The sequence below is a fragment of the Ranitomeya imitator genome, chromosome 5, assembly GCF_032444005.1.
Source record: "Ranitomeya imitator isolate aRanImi1 chromosome 5, aRanImi1.pri, whole genome shotgun sequence".
NCBI classification, from domain to species: domain Eukaryota; kingdom Metazoa; phylum Chordata; class Amphibia; order Anura; family Dendrobatidae; genus Ranitomeya; species Ranitomeya imitator.
The window spans coordinates 296,426,611-296,443,761 of record NC_091286.1 but is presented as its reverse complement, the minus strand read 5'-3'; the positions used below and the strand labels follow the sequence as shown (position 1 = coordinate 296,443,761).

The 17,151-nt window shown below is 43.3% G+C and overlaps 1 protein-coding gene across 4 annotated transcripts in view; it reads left to right on the top strand.

Moving 5' to 3' along the window:
* Nucleotides 1-17,151, top strand: part of SOBP (sine oculis binding protein homolog) — a 323,668-nt gene that overhangs the window by 96,995 nt on the left and 209,522 nt on the right. For all 4 annotated transcript variants that reach the window (XM_069726271.1, XM_069726273.1, XM_069726274.1 and 1 more), the window contains 2 exons: nt 3,269-3,463; nt 14,995-15,146. In XM_069726271.1, the coding sequence (XP_069582372.1) occupies nt 3,269-3,463; nt 14,995-15,146 (347 nt within the window). The remainder of the gene's footprint in view (nt 1-3,268; nt 3,464-14,994; nt 15,147-17,151) is intronic.

Genomic DNA, 17,151 nt, shown 5'->3' with positions numbered 1-17,151 from the left:
TTGGATTCAGCCCACATCCGTGAAGAGCCTTCAGAAATTTTTGGGTTTTGCTAATTTTTATCGCCGTTTCATTGCTAATTTTTCCAGCGTGGTTAAACCCTTGACCGATTTGACGAAGAAAGGCGTTGATGTGGCGAATTGGTCCTCTGCGGCTGTCTCTGCCTTTCAGGAGCTTAAATGTTGATTTACTTCTGATCCGGTGTTGCGCCAAACCAGATGTTTCTCTTCCGTTTCAGGTTGAGGTTGACGCTTCTGAGATTGGGGCAGGGGCCGTTTTGTCTCAGAGGGATCCTGTTGGTTCCTTAATGAAACCGTGTGCCTTCTTTTCCCGTAAGTTTTCGCCTGCTGAACGCAATTATGATGTCGGCAATCGGGAGTTGTTAGCTATGAAGTGGGCGTTTGAGGAGTGGCGACATTGGCTTGAGGGAGCTATTGTGGTCTTGACCGATCATAAGAATTTGATTTACCTCGAGTCTGCCAAACTGCTGAATCCTAGACAGGCTCGATGGTCCTTGTTTTTTTCCCCGTTTTGATTTCGTGGTCTCGTACCTTCCGGGTTCTAAGAACATTAAGGCTGATGCCCTCTCTAGGAGTTTTTCACCTGATTCTCCTGAGGTCTTAGAACCGGTCGGTATTCTGAAAGAAGGGGTGGTCCTTTCTGCCATTTCCCCTGATTTACGACGGGTTCTTCAGGAATTTCAGGCTGACAAACCTGACCGCTGTCCTGTGGGGAAACTGTTTGTTCCTGACAGATGGACTAGTAGAGTGATTTCTGAGGTTCACTGTTCCGTGTTGGCTGGTCATCCTGGCATTTTTGGTACCAGAGACTTGGTTCGTAGGTCCTTTTGGTGGCCTTCTTTGTCGCGTGATATGCGTTCTTTTGTGCAGTCCTGTGGGACTTGTGCGCGGGCCAAGCCTTGTTGTTCCCGTGCTAGTGGGTTGCTTTTGCCATTGCCGATCCCTGAGAGGCCCTGGACGCATATTTCTATGGATTTTATTTCCGATCTTCCGGTTTCCCAGAGGATGTCAGTTATCTGGGTTGTTTGTGACCGGTTCTCTAAGATGGTTCATTTGGTGCCTTTGCCTAAATTGCCTTCCTCTTCGGATTTGGTTCCATTGTTTTTTCAGCATGTGGTCCGTTTGCATGGTATTCCGGAGAATATTGTGTCCGACAGAGGTTCCCAGTTTGTGTCTAGATTTTGGCGGGCCTTTTGTGCTAGGCTGGGCATTGATTTGTCTTTTTCTTCTGCGTTTCATCTTCAGACAAATGGTCAGACCAAGCGAACTAATCAGACTTTGGAGACTTATTTGAGATGCTTTGTGTCTGCTGATCAGGATGATTGGGTGGCTTTCTTGCCATTGGCCGAGTTTGCCCTTAATAATCGGGCTAGTTCGGCTACTTTGGTTTCGCCTTTCTTTTGTAATTTTGGTTTTCATCCTCGTTTTTCTTCTGGGCAGGTTGAGCCTTCTGACTGTCCTGGTGTGGATTCTGTGGTTGACAGGTTGCAGCAGATTTGGGCTCATGTGGTGGACAATTTGGTGTTGTTGTTGGTGTTGGTTCCCGGCTTCGAGTTGGGGATCTGGTCTGGTTGTCTTCCCGTCATGTTCCTATGAAGGTTTCTTCTCCTAAGTTTAAGCCTCGGTTTATTGGTCCTTATAGGATTTCTGAGATTATTAATCCGGTGTCTTTTCGACTGGCACTTCCGGCCTCTTTTGCTATCCATAATGTCTTCCATAGATCTTTATTGCAGAAATATGTGGAGCCCGTTGTTCCCTCTGTTGATCCTCCGGCCCCTGTGTTGGTTGATGGGGAGTTGGAATATGTTGTTGAGAAGATTTTGGATTCCCATTTTTCGAGGCGGAAGCTTCAGTACCTTGTCAAATGGAAGGGTTATGGCCAGGAGGATAATTCTTGGGTTTTTGCCTCTGATGTCAATGCCGCTGATTTGGTTCATGCCTTTCATCTGGCTCATCCTGATCGGCCTGGGGGCTCTGGTGAGGGTTCGGTGACCCCTCCTCAAGGGGGGGGGGGTACTGTTGTGAATTCTGCTTTTGGGCTCCCTCCGGTGGTTGTAGGTGGTAATGCAGTTGTCTCTGGGCTGCAGTCCTGGACAGGTGTATCTGCTGATTGCAGTTCTGACTGGAGTATTTAGGTTTGCAGGACTCATTAGTCCTTGCCAGTTGTCAATGTTTCTTGGGAAGTATTGGATCTCTGTCTGGCTTCTCCTGCTTAGCTGCCAATTCAGCAAAGATAAGTGTCTGTTTCTTTTTCTATGGCACACAAGCTGTGTGCTTGTTTTTTGATTGTGTTCCTGCTCTGAGTTTAGTAGTCTCTGGAGTTGCAGATATACGTCTTTAGTTAGATGGAGGAATTTTTGTATAATCTGCTGTGGATATTTTTGGAAGGGTTTTATTACTGACCGCACAGAACTCTGTCCTATCCTTTCCTATTTTAGCTAGAGCGGCCTCTTGTGCTAAATCCTGTTTTCTGACTGTGTGTCTTTCCTCTCCTACTCACAGCCAATATTTGTGGGGGGAATGCCTATCCTTTGGGGTTCTGCTCTGAGGCAAGATAGTATTCCTATTTCCATCTTTAGGGGTATTTAGTCCTCCGGCTGTGACGAGGTGTCTAGGGCTTGTTAGGTACACCCCATGGCTACTTCTAGTTGCGGTGTTAAGATCAGGATTTGCGGTCAGTATAGTTACCACCTACTCCAGTGAAAGTTTTCATGCTGCTCCAAGGTCACCGGATCATAACAGCCAGGGCAATGAAGGAATGGCTTCATAAGAAGTTTCCAGATCTCAACCCCATAGAAAACTTTTGTAGGGAGTTGAAAGTCCGTGTTGCCCAGCGACAGGCTCAAAACATCACTGCTCTAGAGATCTGCATGGAGGAATGGGCCAACATATCACCAACAGTGTATGCCAAGTTTGTGAAGACTTACAGAAAACATTTGACCTCTGTCATTGCCAACAAAGGATGTATAACAAAATATTGAGATGGACTTTTGTTAATGACCAAATACTTATTTTCCACCATAATTTGCAAAATAAATCTTGCCAAGTCAGACAAGGTGATTTTCTGGATTTGTTTTCTCATTTTGACTCTCATAGTTGTTGTCTACCTATGATGTCAATTACAGGCCTCTCTCATCTTTTTAAGTGGGAGAACTTGTACAATTGATGTCTGCCTAAATACCTTTTTCCCCACTGTGTATAGGTATATAAATATGTGTATGTTGAATTTATTGCTTTCTTTCTATTTCAGAAAATTCATTGCCAAGGCCAAAACTACTAGAGGAAAGTGTTATCTCACCATTCAATCCAAATTTAAATTATTCAGGGCTTGCTGCAGGAAATGGGTTCACAGAGCTATCAGCAGGATCAAAGGATCATGGAAATCATGGAAATATGCCAATTGTTGTACCTTTAATTCCTCCTCCTTTCTTGAAACCACCAGCAGGTATACAATGACTTTATTTATATTTGTATTATGCGTGTTTGTAAAACTTGATGGATTGTGTTGCTGTAATGAATATAAATGTCCATATGCTGTTGTAAATTGATAGACACTTAAGCAATTAAGCACAAATTACACAAAATTTGAATATATAAAAAAACTCTTGATAATTTAAACCATCCGGTGAGCTTCACATTGTAGCTAAATTCAGCAGAAAAAAAATGTAATGATTTTGCTGCAAATCGGTACTGAACCTGCAGCAAAACCCATATTTATTGCATATTTTGCTGCAGATTTGTCATACATTTTATTTATTTATTTTACTCACTTATATAGCGCCATTAATTCCACAGCACTTTACAAACATTATTGGCACTGTCCCCATTGGGGCTCACAATCTAGATTCCCTATGTCTTTGGAATGTGGGAGAAAATCAGAGAAGCCGGAGGAAACCCACGCAAACACAGGGAGAACATACAAACTCCTTGCAGATGTTGTCTTTGGTGGGATTTGAACCTAGGACCCCAATGCTGCAGTGCTAACCACTGAGCCACCGTGCTGCCCCAATTTCAAAGTGTTTATTCAGAAGAGCGCATACACTGCAGATTTTTGTATGGATTTTTCCAATCAGAAAATCCATGCGGTGTTTCAGTTCCAGCAAAGTGTGTAAGGCCTTTTCACAAATCTGTTTTTTGACGTCCGTCACAATCCGTTTGCTCGACGAATCCATCGCAGATTGCGAAAACCTGATGCTACGGATTCGTTTTTTGACAGATCCAACTAGCGGATCTGGCTAATTGGATCCTAAATAAATCGGATCATGCTCAGTTAAAAAAAAACAGAATCCGTCACTGGATTCCGTCATTTGATGGATCTGGCGCCCAGAGGATTCCATTCCAGCAAACGATGGACGGCGACGGATCCGTCGCTGTCCGATTTTTCAACGTACACAAAAAACATTACTTTGTCCGTTGTCTCCGTCCGCCGGACAAACAATTTTAGATAAGCCCCTGATGACGGTGAGCTTGCCTCACCATCGATTTTGGGGGTGACAGGTTCCCTTTAATGCCTTAAGGCCCCTTCACATTAAGCGACGCTGCAGCGATACCGACAACTATCCGGATCGCTGCAGCGTCGCTGTTTGGTCGCTGGAGAGCTGTCACACAGACCGCTCTCCAGCGACCAACGATGCCGGTAACCAGGGTAAACATCGGGTAACTAAGCGCAGGGCCGCGCTTAGTAACCCGATGTTTACCCTGGTTACCTTCCTAAAAGTAAAAAAAACAAACAGTACATACTTACCTACCGCTGTCTGTCCTCCAGCGCTGTGCTCTGCACTCCTCCTGTACTGTCTGTGTGAGCACAGCGGCCGGAAAGCAGAGCGGTGACGTCACCGCTCTGCTTTCCGGCTGACCGACGCTCACAGCCAGTACAGGAGGAGTGCAGAGCACAGCGCCGGGGACAGACAGCGGTAGGTAAGTATGTACTGTTTGTTTTTTTTACTTTTAGGATGGTAACCAGGGTAAACATCGGGTTACTAAGCGCGGCCCTGCGCTTAGTTACCCGATGTTTACCCTGGTTACCAGTGAAGACATCGCTGGATCGGTGTCACACACGCCGATCCAGCGATGTCCACGGGAGATCCAGCGACGAAATAAAGTTCTGGACTTTTTTCAGCGACCAACGATCTCCCAGCAGGGGCCTGATCGTTGGTCGCTGTCACACATAACGATTTTATTAACGATATCGTTGCTACGTCACAAAAAGCAACGATATCGTTAACAATATCGTTATGTGTGAAGGTACCTTTAGTCTTTACAGTGAAAACTTTGCTACATAATAGATCCATACTAGTATTTCATTTATAAGTGTTTGCATTATCCACTGCAATATTTCTTATTTATCTATTTACTGCAAGAAATGACATGATATATTTTCATATATTTCAAGTAAATTATTTACATCCAACCTTAAAGTTTGTCAAAATGAGTCTTTTATTGCATAATAAGGTATCTATTGCGTGTTATCATGCAATGTATTTCCTTTTAGTTGGGCTTTTTGCCAAGACTTATAAAATGGTTTTCTTTTACACGGTTAGATGAGCGGGCACTTTATGGTGATTGGATCCTATTTTCCTGTCTACCAAAATCTTTTTCCTTCTCTCATGACCTTCTATCTCTTACCGGAGACACCCCTTTCTCATGTCGTCTTATTCACACAGTCACAAAGTTACTATTCAATCTTCTGATATATTCAGTTTCTTCACATGTTCAACCTTGCTCTCATATCTCACTTATGTAGCTAAATTCTCACACTCAAGACTCGCTTATCTGGACGTGTAAATTTAGTTTTTGTTGAAGGACACGGATCATTATTGACTTATTTTACCCACCCCTCTTACAACATTGTTCCATCTTCTTGCATAAATAAGGAAAATGAGCACCTTTAAATCTCTACACTAAGGGTATGTGCACACGTCAGGTTTTTTTCCTGACAAAATCCGGAGAATTCTGGCAGAAAATCGCGGTTTTTGCGCGTTTTTTGCGCAGATTTTTTGCGGATTTTTTATTTTTTTTTCCTGAAAGTCATTTTGGCTTAGAAATCCGCAAAAAATCCGCAAAAAGAATGAGCATGTCCATTTTTTTTGCGGAATGCGTTTTTTTTGCGGTAAAAAACGCATCTATCTGAACAAAAAATCCGGAATGCATTCTAAATGATAGGATGCATATTTTTAGCGTTTTTGATGCGGAATTATAGCGTTTTTATTCAGCAAAAAAACCGCTAAAAATCCGGACGTGTGCACATACCCTAAACCTTGTAGACTATTCTTGCAGTACATACTTCGTTTTAAAGGCTAACTAAAGTTTAATTTTGCTTAAATAAGTTTTTGTCCAGCAAGGAAAGTTGTGAAACTTTGCAAATCAATTTATTTGTACATGCCATGTGGCTTCATTCCTTTTTTTTTTTTTTAAATCATGCACGGGCTTTCAAACCCCTGTTTTTCCCCAGTCTAATTTTCCTGCCTTCAGCTGCATTGATTTCATAACATACTCATTTCGAGTACTGATGCTGGCAGTGAAAGTGTCAGCACCTACTTCCTCCTCTGAGAGGTCTGCTTACCAGAACAATCTCCTGCAGCAAGCTTGGCAGACCCTCCCTGACCCCTGTATAGTATTCTGTAATGAAAGCAAAGTTAATGCTTCCATTACAGTATACAGGGGGCAGTGAGGGATTGTATACTGACACACACTACAGACATGATTTATCTTACTGCAGTGTAAGGATAGAGCGCTAGCTGAGCTCACTAACGCTAATAACAAGCAAGCCTGCCGCAGAAGATTGTTCCGATAAGCGCAACATTGAGACAGATGCTGCCCTATCACTGCCAGCATCCGTACTCCGCATGAGTATGTTCTAATGTCAGTGCAGCTAAAAGCAAGCAAATAGAATGGGGAAAAGCAGGAGTTAGAAGCTATCCCCTAATAAAGTCTGCAAAATATCATAGCTTTCCATTCTGATTTCTGAATAAAATTATACAATTTTTTTTTAAATTATAGTTTAGTTACTCTTTATGCATCTTTAACATATGATGCATATACTGTTCATATAGATCACGCACGGTGCCTTGAAAAAGTATTCATATCCCATGAACTTTTCACATTATGTCACAATATACCAACAAACTTAAAGGCAGCCTGTCAGCAGGATTGTGCACAGTAACCTACAGACAGTGTCAGGTCAGTGCCGTTATACTGATTACAATGCTACCTTGGTTGATGAAATCTGTCTTGTGGTTGTTGTGTAATATTTATTTTCAGTTTTTAGTTATTGATATGCTTGTGCTTTGGGGGGCGGCCTGTGGGGGGCTTCATGTGGTGCTCTGATTAGGTATTCATAATGCAGACTGCTGACAGGTCACTGATCCCTCACTGACCTGCCCCCTAGTTTACATAATGTATATATTATATATACATTGAAAAAAAAATCCCCTTCTGCAGGCAGGCGCCGTGGTGGCATGATCGCGTTAAGGCTGCCGTCACACTATCAGTATTTGATCAGTATTTTACATCAGTATTTGTTTGCCAAAACCAGGAGTGGGTGATAAATACAGAGGTGGTGCATATGTTTCTATTATACTTTTCCTCTGACTGTTCCACTCCTGGTTTTGGCTTACAAATACTGATGTAAAATACTGAACAAATACTGATAGTGTGACGGCAGCCTTATAATGTGTATTTCATTTTTTTATTTAATTGTATCCATAAGTTCATTAAAAAAATCAGTTTGAAAATGGTGGCGGCCTCCCAAGCTTGTTAGAATTGACTCTTACTTTCTAAGAAGGCACACTCACACCATGTTATTTCTCACACTCTCACAATCTCTATTCCCATCAGTTTCTATCACAGTATTACTTAGATCACCGTTTCTAATAATTAGGACTTGCTTTCCAGAGTCTTGTCTACCCTCTGTCACTGTTCTAAGCATTGTTTCCACGTCTAGGATCTAAAGGGTTCTGCCTCTTTGTCACTGTTCTCTGGGCCTCTGCCCAGAGATCCCTGCATTTCAAGGGTCTGGATTTCCAGGGCTCTATCTCTTAAATGTACTTTTTCAGTTATGTGCTCTCATCAACGGATGTTCAGACCATTTTTCAAGCCTTCTCCACTGTAGACTGTACGGCCCACAGAGATCCAGTGCCAGCAAATTCTATAGGTCTAACCACCTAGCCTGACAATACTCCTCAGTATTCATAGGTCTATGACAAATCAAATGCTGCATCCTCAACCCCCTAAACTATATAAATCCTAGACAACTGATGGTCAATTTCTAGCTCACTCTTTGATTCACTTACAAGGCGTCATTTAATAGAGCTCCTAAACTGCCTTAATTTCTGAGGTCTGCACATGTTTCCCCATCTTCTCTCTACAGCTTCTCACAGGCCTTTACGTCATGTGTCCTGATAGCTGGTCTTCCACTTTTGGTCATCCTGTACCTATTGCAGAGGGACTAGCTGCTGCTCCAAGTGTCCACGGCCCCTAACTATTACTCTCTCTGGCTACTCAGGTTTAGCAATGCCCATTGTAAACTGCACATTCCCTAAATATCACCAATCTTCTACTCTGTATAATCATTTCTCTGTGCTCCCCTCTTGATTTAACCCTGTCCTCCATACCTACCTTGTGATTATGGTACATGACACAAAAAAGATAAATAGGCAGTCTGTTATGATACGGTGGTCTAGGAGCAACATGGAACGAGCTCAGAGGGAAGTGGTAACTGTACTGACCGCAGACCCTAAGCTCAACACAACACTAGAAGCAGCCATGGAATGCTCCTAACTCTCCCTAGGCATCTCGTCACAGCCTAAGAGCTAACTACCCCTGAAGACAGAAGCAGGAAAACTATCTTGCCTCAGAGAAAATCCCCAAAGGATAGATTAGCCCCCCACAAATAATGACTGTGAGTGGAGAGGAAAAAGACATACACAGAATGAAACCAGGATGAGCACAGGAGGCCAGTCTAGCTTGATAGATAGGACAGGATGGAACACTGTGCGGTCAGTATAAAACACTATAAAAATCCACGCAGAGTAAACAAAAAATCTCCACACCTGACTAAAGGTGTGGAGGGTCACTCTGCTTCCCAGAGCTTCCAGCAAGACAGAAAATAATTCAAACTGATAATGCTGGACAAACAAAGAAAGTACAGAATGGATAAGTCCACAAACTATGGACAGAAAAAGTAAGCAAAAACTTAGCTTTGCTGAACTGGTCAGGAAAACAGGGAACTCCAAAGAGATGTGAATCCAACCAGGAACCATTTACAAGTGGCACTAGCTGAAGGAACAGCCAGGCTTAAATAGGCGAGAGAGGAGACGATAAGTGGAGGCAGCTGAATACAGCTAACTCCAAGGAGCAGCCATACCACTCGAAACCACAAGAGGGAGCCCAAGAGCAGAATTCACAACAGTACCCCCCTTGAGGAGGGGTCACCGAACCCTCACCAGAGCCCCAGGCCGATCAGGATGAGCCAAATAAAAAGCACGAACCAAATCGGCGGCATGGACATCGGAGGCAACAACCCAAGAATTATCCTCCTGGCCATACCCCTTCCACTTGACAAGATACTGAAGCCTCCGCCTCGAAAAACGAGAATCCAAAATCTTCTCAACCTCATATTCCAACTCCCCCTCAACCAACACCGGGGCAGGAGGGTCAACCGAGGGAACAACGGGCACCACATATCTCCGTAACAAAGATCTATGGAAAACATTATGAATGGCAAAAGAGGCTGGAAGAGCCAAACGAAAAGACACCGGATTAATAATTTCAGAAATTTTATAAGGACCAATAAACCGAGGCTTAAACTTAGGGGAGGAAACCTTCATAGGAACATGACGAGAAGACAACCAAACCAAATCCCCCACACGAAGCCGGGGACCAACACACCGACGGCGGTTAGCAAAACGTTGAGCCCTTTCCTGAGACAACGTCAAATTGTCCACCACATGAGTCCAAATCTGCTGCAGCCTGTCCACCACAGAATCAACACCAGAACAATCAGAAGGCTCAACCTGCCAAGAAGAAAAACGAGGATGAAAACCAAAATTACAAAAGAAAGGTGAAACCAAAGTAGCCGAACTAGCCCGATTATTAAGGGCAAACTCGGCCAATGGCAAGAAAGCCACCCAATCATCCTGATCAGCAGACACAATGCATCTCAAATAGGTCTCCAAGGTCTGATTAGTTCGCTCAGTTTGGCCATTAGTCTGAGGATGAAACGCCGAAGAAAAAGACAAATCAATGCCCATCCTAGCACAAAAGGCCCGCCAAAATCTAGAGACAAACTGAGAACCTCTGTCAGAGACAATATTCTCCGGAATGCCATGCAAACGAACCACATGCTGAAAAAATAATGGAACCAGATCCGAGGAGGAAGGCAACTTAGGCAAAGGTACCAGATGGACCATTTTAGAGAACCGGTCACAAACAACCCAGATAACAGACATCTTCTGGGAAACAGGAAGATCCGAAATAAAATCCATGGAAATATGCGTCCAGGGCCTCTCAGGGACCGGCAAAGGCAAAAGCAACCCACTAGCGCGGGAACAGCAAGGCTTGGCCCGGGCGCAAGTCCCACAGGACTGCACAAAAGCATGCACATCGCGCGACAAAGAAGGCCACCAAAAGGACCTAGCAACCAAATCTCTGGTACCAAAAATCCCAGGATGACCAGCCAACACTGAACAATGAACCTCAGAAATAACCTTAATTGTCCATCTATCAGGAATGAACAGCTTCCCCGCTGGACAGCGGTCAGGCCTATCAGCCTGAAATTCCTAAATCACCCGCCGCAAATCAGGGGAGATAGCAGAAAGAATCACCCCTTCCTTAAGAATGCCAACCGGCTCAAGGACTCCAGGAGAATCAGGCGAAAAACTCCTAGAGAGGGCATCAGCCTTAACATTCTTAGATCCCGGAAGATACGAGACCACAAAATCAAAATGGGAGAAAAAAAGGGACCATCGAGCCTGTCTAGGATTCAGCCGCTTGGCCGACTCGAGGTAAATCAGATTCTTATGATCGGTCAGGACCACAACGCGGTGTTTAGCACCCTCAAGCCAATGTCGCCACTCCTCAAACGCCCACTTCATAGCCAACAACTCCCGATTGCCGACATCATAATTGCGTTCCGCAGGCGAAAACTTTCTGGAAAAAAAAGCACACGGTTTCATCAAAGAACCATCAGATTCCCTCTGAGACAAAACAGCCCCTGCCCCAATCTCAGAAGCGTCGAACTCAACCTGAAAAGGAAGAGAAACATCCGGCTGACGCAACACAGGGGCAGAAGTAAATCGGCGTTTAAGCTCCTGAAAGGCCTCAACAGCCTCTGAGGACCAATTCGTTACATCAGCGCTTTTCTTCGTCAAATCAGTAAGGGGCTTAACCACACTGGAAAAGCTGGCAATGAAACGGCGATAGAAATTAGCAAAGCCCAAAAATTTTTGAAGGCCCTTCACAGATGTGGGTTCGATCCAGTCATGAATAGCTTGAACCTTAACAGGATCCATTTCTATAGACGAGGGAGAAAAAATAAAACCCAAAAAAGAGACCTTCTGAACTCCGAATAGGCACTTAGATCCCTTCACAAATAAAGCATTATCACGAAGGATCTGGAACACCATCCTGACCTGCTTCACATGAGACTCCCAATCATCGGAAAAAATCAAAATATCATCCAAATATACGACCATGAATTTATCAAGATAATTGCGGAAAATATCATGCATGAAAGACTGGAACACAGATGGAGAATTAGAAAGCCCAAATGGCATCACAAGATATTCAAAATGTCCTTCGGGCGTATTAAATGCAGTTTTCCATTCGTCACCCTGTTTAATACGAACAAGATTATATGCCCCTCGGAGGTCAATCTTAGTAAACCAACTAGCCCCCTTAATCTGAGCAAACAAATCCGTAAGCAAGGGCAAGGGGTATTGGAACTTGACCGTGATTTTATTAAGAAGACGATAATCAATACAGGGTCTCAAGGAGCCATCCTTCTTGGCAACAAAAAAGAAACCCGCTCCCAAAGGTGACGAAGAGGGCCGAATATGCCCCTTCTCCAAAGACTCCTTAACATAACTCCGCATGGCGGCATGCTCCGGCACAGACAGATTGAAAAGTCGGCCCTTAGGGAACTTGCAACCAGGAATCAAGTTAATAGCACAATCACAGTCCCTATGTGGAGGAAGGGAACTGGACTTGGGCTCATCAAATACATCCAGGAAATCTGACAAAAACTCAGGAACCTCAGGAGAGGGGAAAGAGGAAATTGACATCAAAGGAACGTCACTATGTACCCCTTGACAACCCCAACTAGTCACCGACATAGTTTTCCAATCCAGCACCGGATTATGTTCCTGTAACCATGGGAAACCTAGTACAACAACATCATGCAGGTTATGCAACACCAGAAAACGGCAATCTTCCTGATGTGCTGGAGCCATGTACATAGTCATCTGTGTCCAGTACTGAGGTTTATTCTTGGCCAGGGGTGTAGCATCAATACCCCTCAAAGGAATAGGGCTTTGCAAAGGCTGTAAGGAAAAACCACAGCGCCTGGCGAATTCTAAGTCCATTAAGTTCAGGGCAGCGCCTGAATCCACAAATGCCATGACAGAAAAGGACGACAATAAGCAAATCAGGGTCACAGATAAGAGAAATTTAGGCTGTATAGTACAAATGGTAACAGACCTAGCGACTCTCTTAGTATGCTTAGGGCAATCAGAGATAACATGAGCCGAATCACCACAGTAAAAATACAGCCTATTCTGATGTCTGAATTCCTGCCGTTCTATTCTAGTCAAAATCCTATCACATTGCATAGGTTCAGGACTTTGCTCAGAGGATACTGCCATATGGTGCACAGCTTTGCGCTCGCGCCGACGCCGATCGATCTGAATGGCTAGAGACATAGATTCGCTCAAACCGGCAGGCGTAGGAAAGCCCACCATAACATGTTTAAGGGCTTCAGAAAGACCCTTTCTGAAAATAGCAGCCAAAGCCTCTTCATTCCATTTAGTGAGCACAGACCATTTTCTAAATTTCTGGCAGTATAACTCTGCCTCTTCCTGACCTTGACACAGGGCTAACAGGGTTTTTTCTGCATGATCCACAGAATTAGGTTCGTCGTACAATAATCCGAGCGCTTGAAAAAATGCATCAACATTCAATAATGCCGGATCCCCTGCTTCAAGAGAAAAAGCCCAGTCTTGAGGATCACCACGCAGTAAGGATATGATGATGATCACCAGAAGAACGGGGTTTCAAAGCAAAAAACAATTTGCAGTTATTTTTAAAGTTCAAAAACTTGGATCTGTCCCCAAAAAACAAATCAGGAGTAGGAATTCTGGGTCTAAAGCCGGAGTCTGGACAACATAGTCTTGGATGCTCTGTACTCTTGCAGCAGGTGGATCCACACGAGAAAACAAACCTTGAACATCCATGCCAAAGCATATATCCTGAACCACCCAGATATCAAGAGGAAAAAAAAGGACAAACTAGAGCACAGAAAAAAAAATGATTCAGAACTTTCTTTTCCTTCTTTTGAGATGCAATTAATTCATTTTTGGGCCACTTGTACTGTTATGATACGGTGGTCTAGGAGCAACATGGAACGAGCTCCTAACTCTCCATAGGCATCTCGTCACAGCCTAAGAGCTAACTAACCCTGAAGACAGAAGCAGGAAAACTATCTTGCCTCAGAGAAAATCCCCAAAGGATAGATTAGCCCCCCACAAATAATGACTGTGAGTGGAGAGGAAAAAGACATACACAGAATGAAACCAGGATGAGCACAGGAGGCCAGTCTAGCTTGATAGATAGGACAGGATGGAACACTGTGCGGTCAGTATAAAACACTGCAAAAATCCACGCAGAGTAAACAAAAAATCTCCACACCTGACTAAAGGTGTGGAGGGTTACTCTGCTTCCCAGAGCTTCCAGCAAGACAGAAAATAATTCAAACTGATAATGCTGGACAAACAAAGAAAGCACAGAATGACCACAAGAAGGAGCCCAAGAGCAGAACTCACAAAAGTGCCACTTACAACCACCGGAGGGAGCCCAAGAGCAGAATTCACAACAGCAGTCCATACTCTCTAACAATCTGAGGTAACAAATGTCACCCTTGTTTAGCTGTCCAAATCCTATGTTGTCAAATTTAGATTATTTGTCACTATAAGCCTGTGGGCAACCAAATTTTAACACTGACGGCTGTAAAACGTTGCTTCTAATTTTTGAAACTTTTGAGCAACAGAATTAGATCAAATCTGTAATAAGTTGGATAGACAGCAACAATTTCTCATGGTTCATATAAACAGGTCACTCATCTGATTTCTTTATTCAGTATTTTTTAAGGATGCCCAAGAATTACTGTCTACGTCACCTCATACAGTGCAGCTGATTCAGTGTTCAGGGAAAATTTAAGGCCGGAGTCACACTACAGCGAGATACGGCCGAGTCTCGCAGGTTAAAAACAAGCTCTGGCGCCGGCACTCCGGACCGGAGCGTGCAGCTCCATGTATTGCTGTGCGGCCGCACGCTCATCTTTGGAGTGCCGGTGCCAGAGCTTGGTTTTAACCTGCAAGACTCGGCCATATCTCGCTGTGTGTGATCCCGGCCTAAGAGTCACGTCTATTTTTTTCCAAGTGGAAGTGTACTATTAATCAGTTTCCAATATATATTGCGACTTTCTGTCTAGAAAAAAAAAGGCTTTGCCCAGATCTCCTGACACATATCTTTCCATATTTGGGAAAATTGTAAGAAATCAGATATTCCTATACTGAGCTAACCTAGGAATAGATGGAATAATGACCATTTCATTCACATATACTCTACTTTTAGTGGTCCTGTTCCTGTGTATCACTTTTAACTAGACTGTCATAGGCTGTAGGTGCCACTCTGCTACTGAAGCATGGATATATTTGCCAATGATAATGATACAAAACATGTCGTGTCTCTTCTATGCTACAGAGGATGATGTGTCAAATGTACAAATCATGTGCGCCTGGTGCCAGAAAGTGGGGATTAAGCGCTATTCTCTCAGCATGGGGAGCGAAGTGAAAAGCTTCTGCAGTGAAAAGTGTTTTGCAGCCTGCCGAAGAGCATACTTCAAGAGAAACAAGGTAAGAAATACAATAAAAATCACTCAAAAAGTACCTAGGTATATTTTGCATGCTTACTGTATATGTAGTTTTCAACAGACACATTTGCATGGTAAAATTTAATGTCGTCGTAATATCATTGCCTTTGATTTTACAACACCTTAGTAAACAAATTGTCTATTTCTGCAGGATTCATGTTTAGATTTCATGTGTTACAGGTTACATAATCTGCATTTAAATCATAATACCTTTATTAGTGTACAACATTTTCCATTATATTTACATCACATTATTGTAACCTCATTCAGACAGATCAGATTAGGATCTATTGTACTGTAAATTTAATTTAGCAGAACGGCAGAGGGATCCAGGTGTCCCATTCAAAATATAGATACAGTGTCTTATCTACTTAATATTTTTAGCAGATTTGCTGCAGATCCAGAGCCTGCACTACTAGATAATAGGCATGCTGTATATGCTGCCCAGAAGTCTTCTCAGGTATGGTAGTGTAGTTTGTTGTAGAGTTTCATTGTGTAGAATCCAAACAAAATCTACAATAAATCAATTGCCTAATTTTAGGGCGGTGCATTTGGCAGCGTTCTTATTTTCCATGGAACTAGTCAATGGTCAGCTTCAGCGGGCAAGTTGCATATTTAATCCCTTCATGACCCTGGGTATTTTTCGTTTTTTCTTTTTCGTTTTTCGCTCCCCTCTTTCCCAGAGCCATAACTTTTTTATTTTTCCGTAAATATGGCCATGTGAGGGCTTATTTTTTGCGGGACGAGCTGTACTTTTGAATGACATCATTGGTTTTAGCATGTCATTGCAAAAAAGTGCAATCCCACACTTGTTTTTTGTTTGGCTTTTTTGCTAGGTTCACTAAATGCTAAATCTGACCTGCCATTATGATTCTCCAGGTCATTATGAGTTCATAGATACCAAACATGTCTAGGTTGTTTTTTATCTAAGTGGTGAAAAAAATTCCAAACTTTGCTAAAACAAAAAAATTGCACCATACCCGTAGCATCTCCATTTTTCGTGATCTGGGGTCAGTTGAGGGCTGATTTTTTGCATGCTGAGATGACATTTTTAATAATACCATTTTGGTGCAGATAAGTTTTTTCGATCGCCTGTTATTGCATTTTAATGCAATGTCGCGGCGACCCAAAAAAAGTTAATTCTGGCCTTTCAAGTTTTTTTCTCGCTGCGCCGTTTAGCAATCAGGTTAATCCTTTTTTTTATTGATAGATCGGGTGATACCAAATATGTGTATGTTTGATTTTTTTTAATTTATTTTGAATGGGGCGAAAGGGGGGTGATTTAAACTTTTATATTTTTTTTATTTTTCTCATATTTTTTCTTACTTTTACCACGCTTCAATAGCCTCCATGGGAGGCTAGAAGCTGGCACAACTCGATCGACTCTGCTACATAGAGGTGATGCACAGATCACCTCTATGCAGCAGAATTACAGCATTGCCAAGAGCGCCGACCACAGAGTGGTGCTCATAACAATCCAGCATCAACAACCATAGAGGTCTCAATGAGACCTCTGGTTGTTATGCCGATGCATAGCTGACCCCCGATCATGTGGCGGGGGTCAGCGATGAGCGCTTTTCCGGTCGGATGGCCGAAAGCGGTAGTTAAATGCCGCTGTCAGCGTTTGACAGCGGCATTTAACTAGTTAATAGCGACGGGTGAATCGCGATTCTACCCGCCGCTGTTGCGGGCACATGTCAGCTGTTCAAAACAGCTGACATGTCCCGACTTTGATGCGGGCTCACCGCCGGAGCCCGCATCAAAGCAGGGGATCTAACCTTGGACGTACTATCCTGTCCGAGGTCAGAAAGGGGTTAAAGAGGCGCTATCTCCTCCTTGGAAACCTCATGAAGTAAAAGAAGACCAAATATAAAGTTTTCTTATTTATAGCTAGAGAGAGGAAGGCTAAAATCAGGGCTGTCTGCTGCCTCACTATTTTGACAACTGTGCGAGATTTCTTGCTTCAAAGCTGGAAGATTTTACTGTGG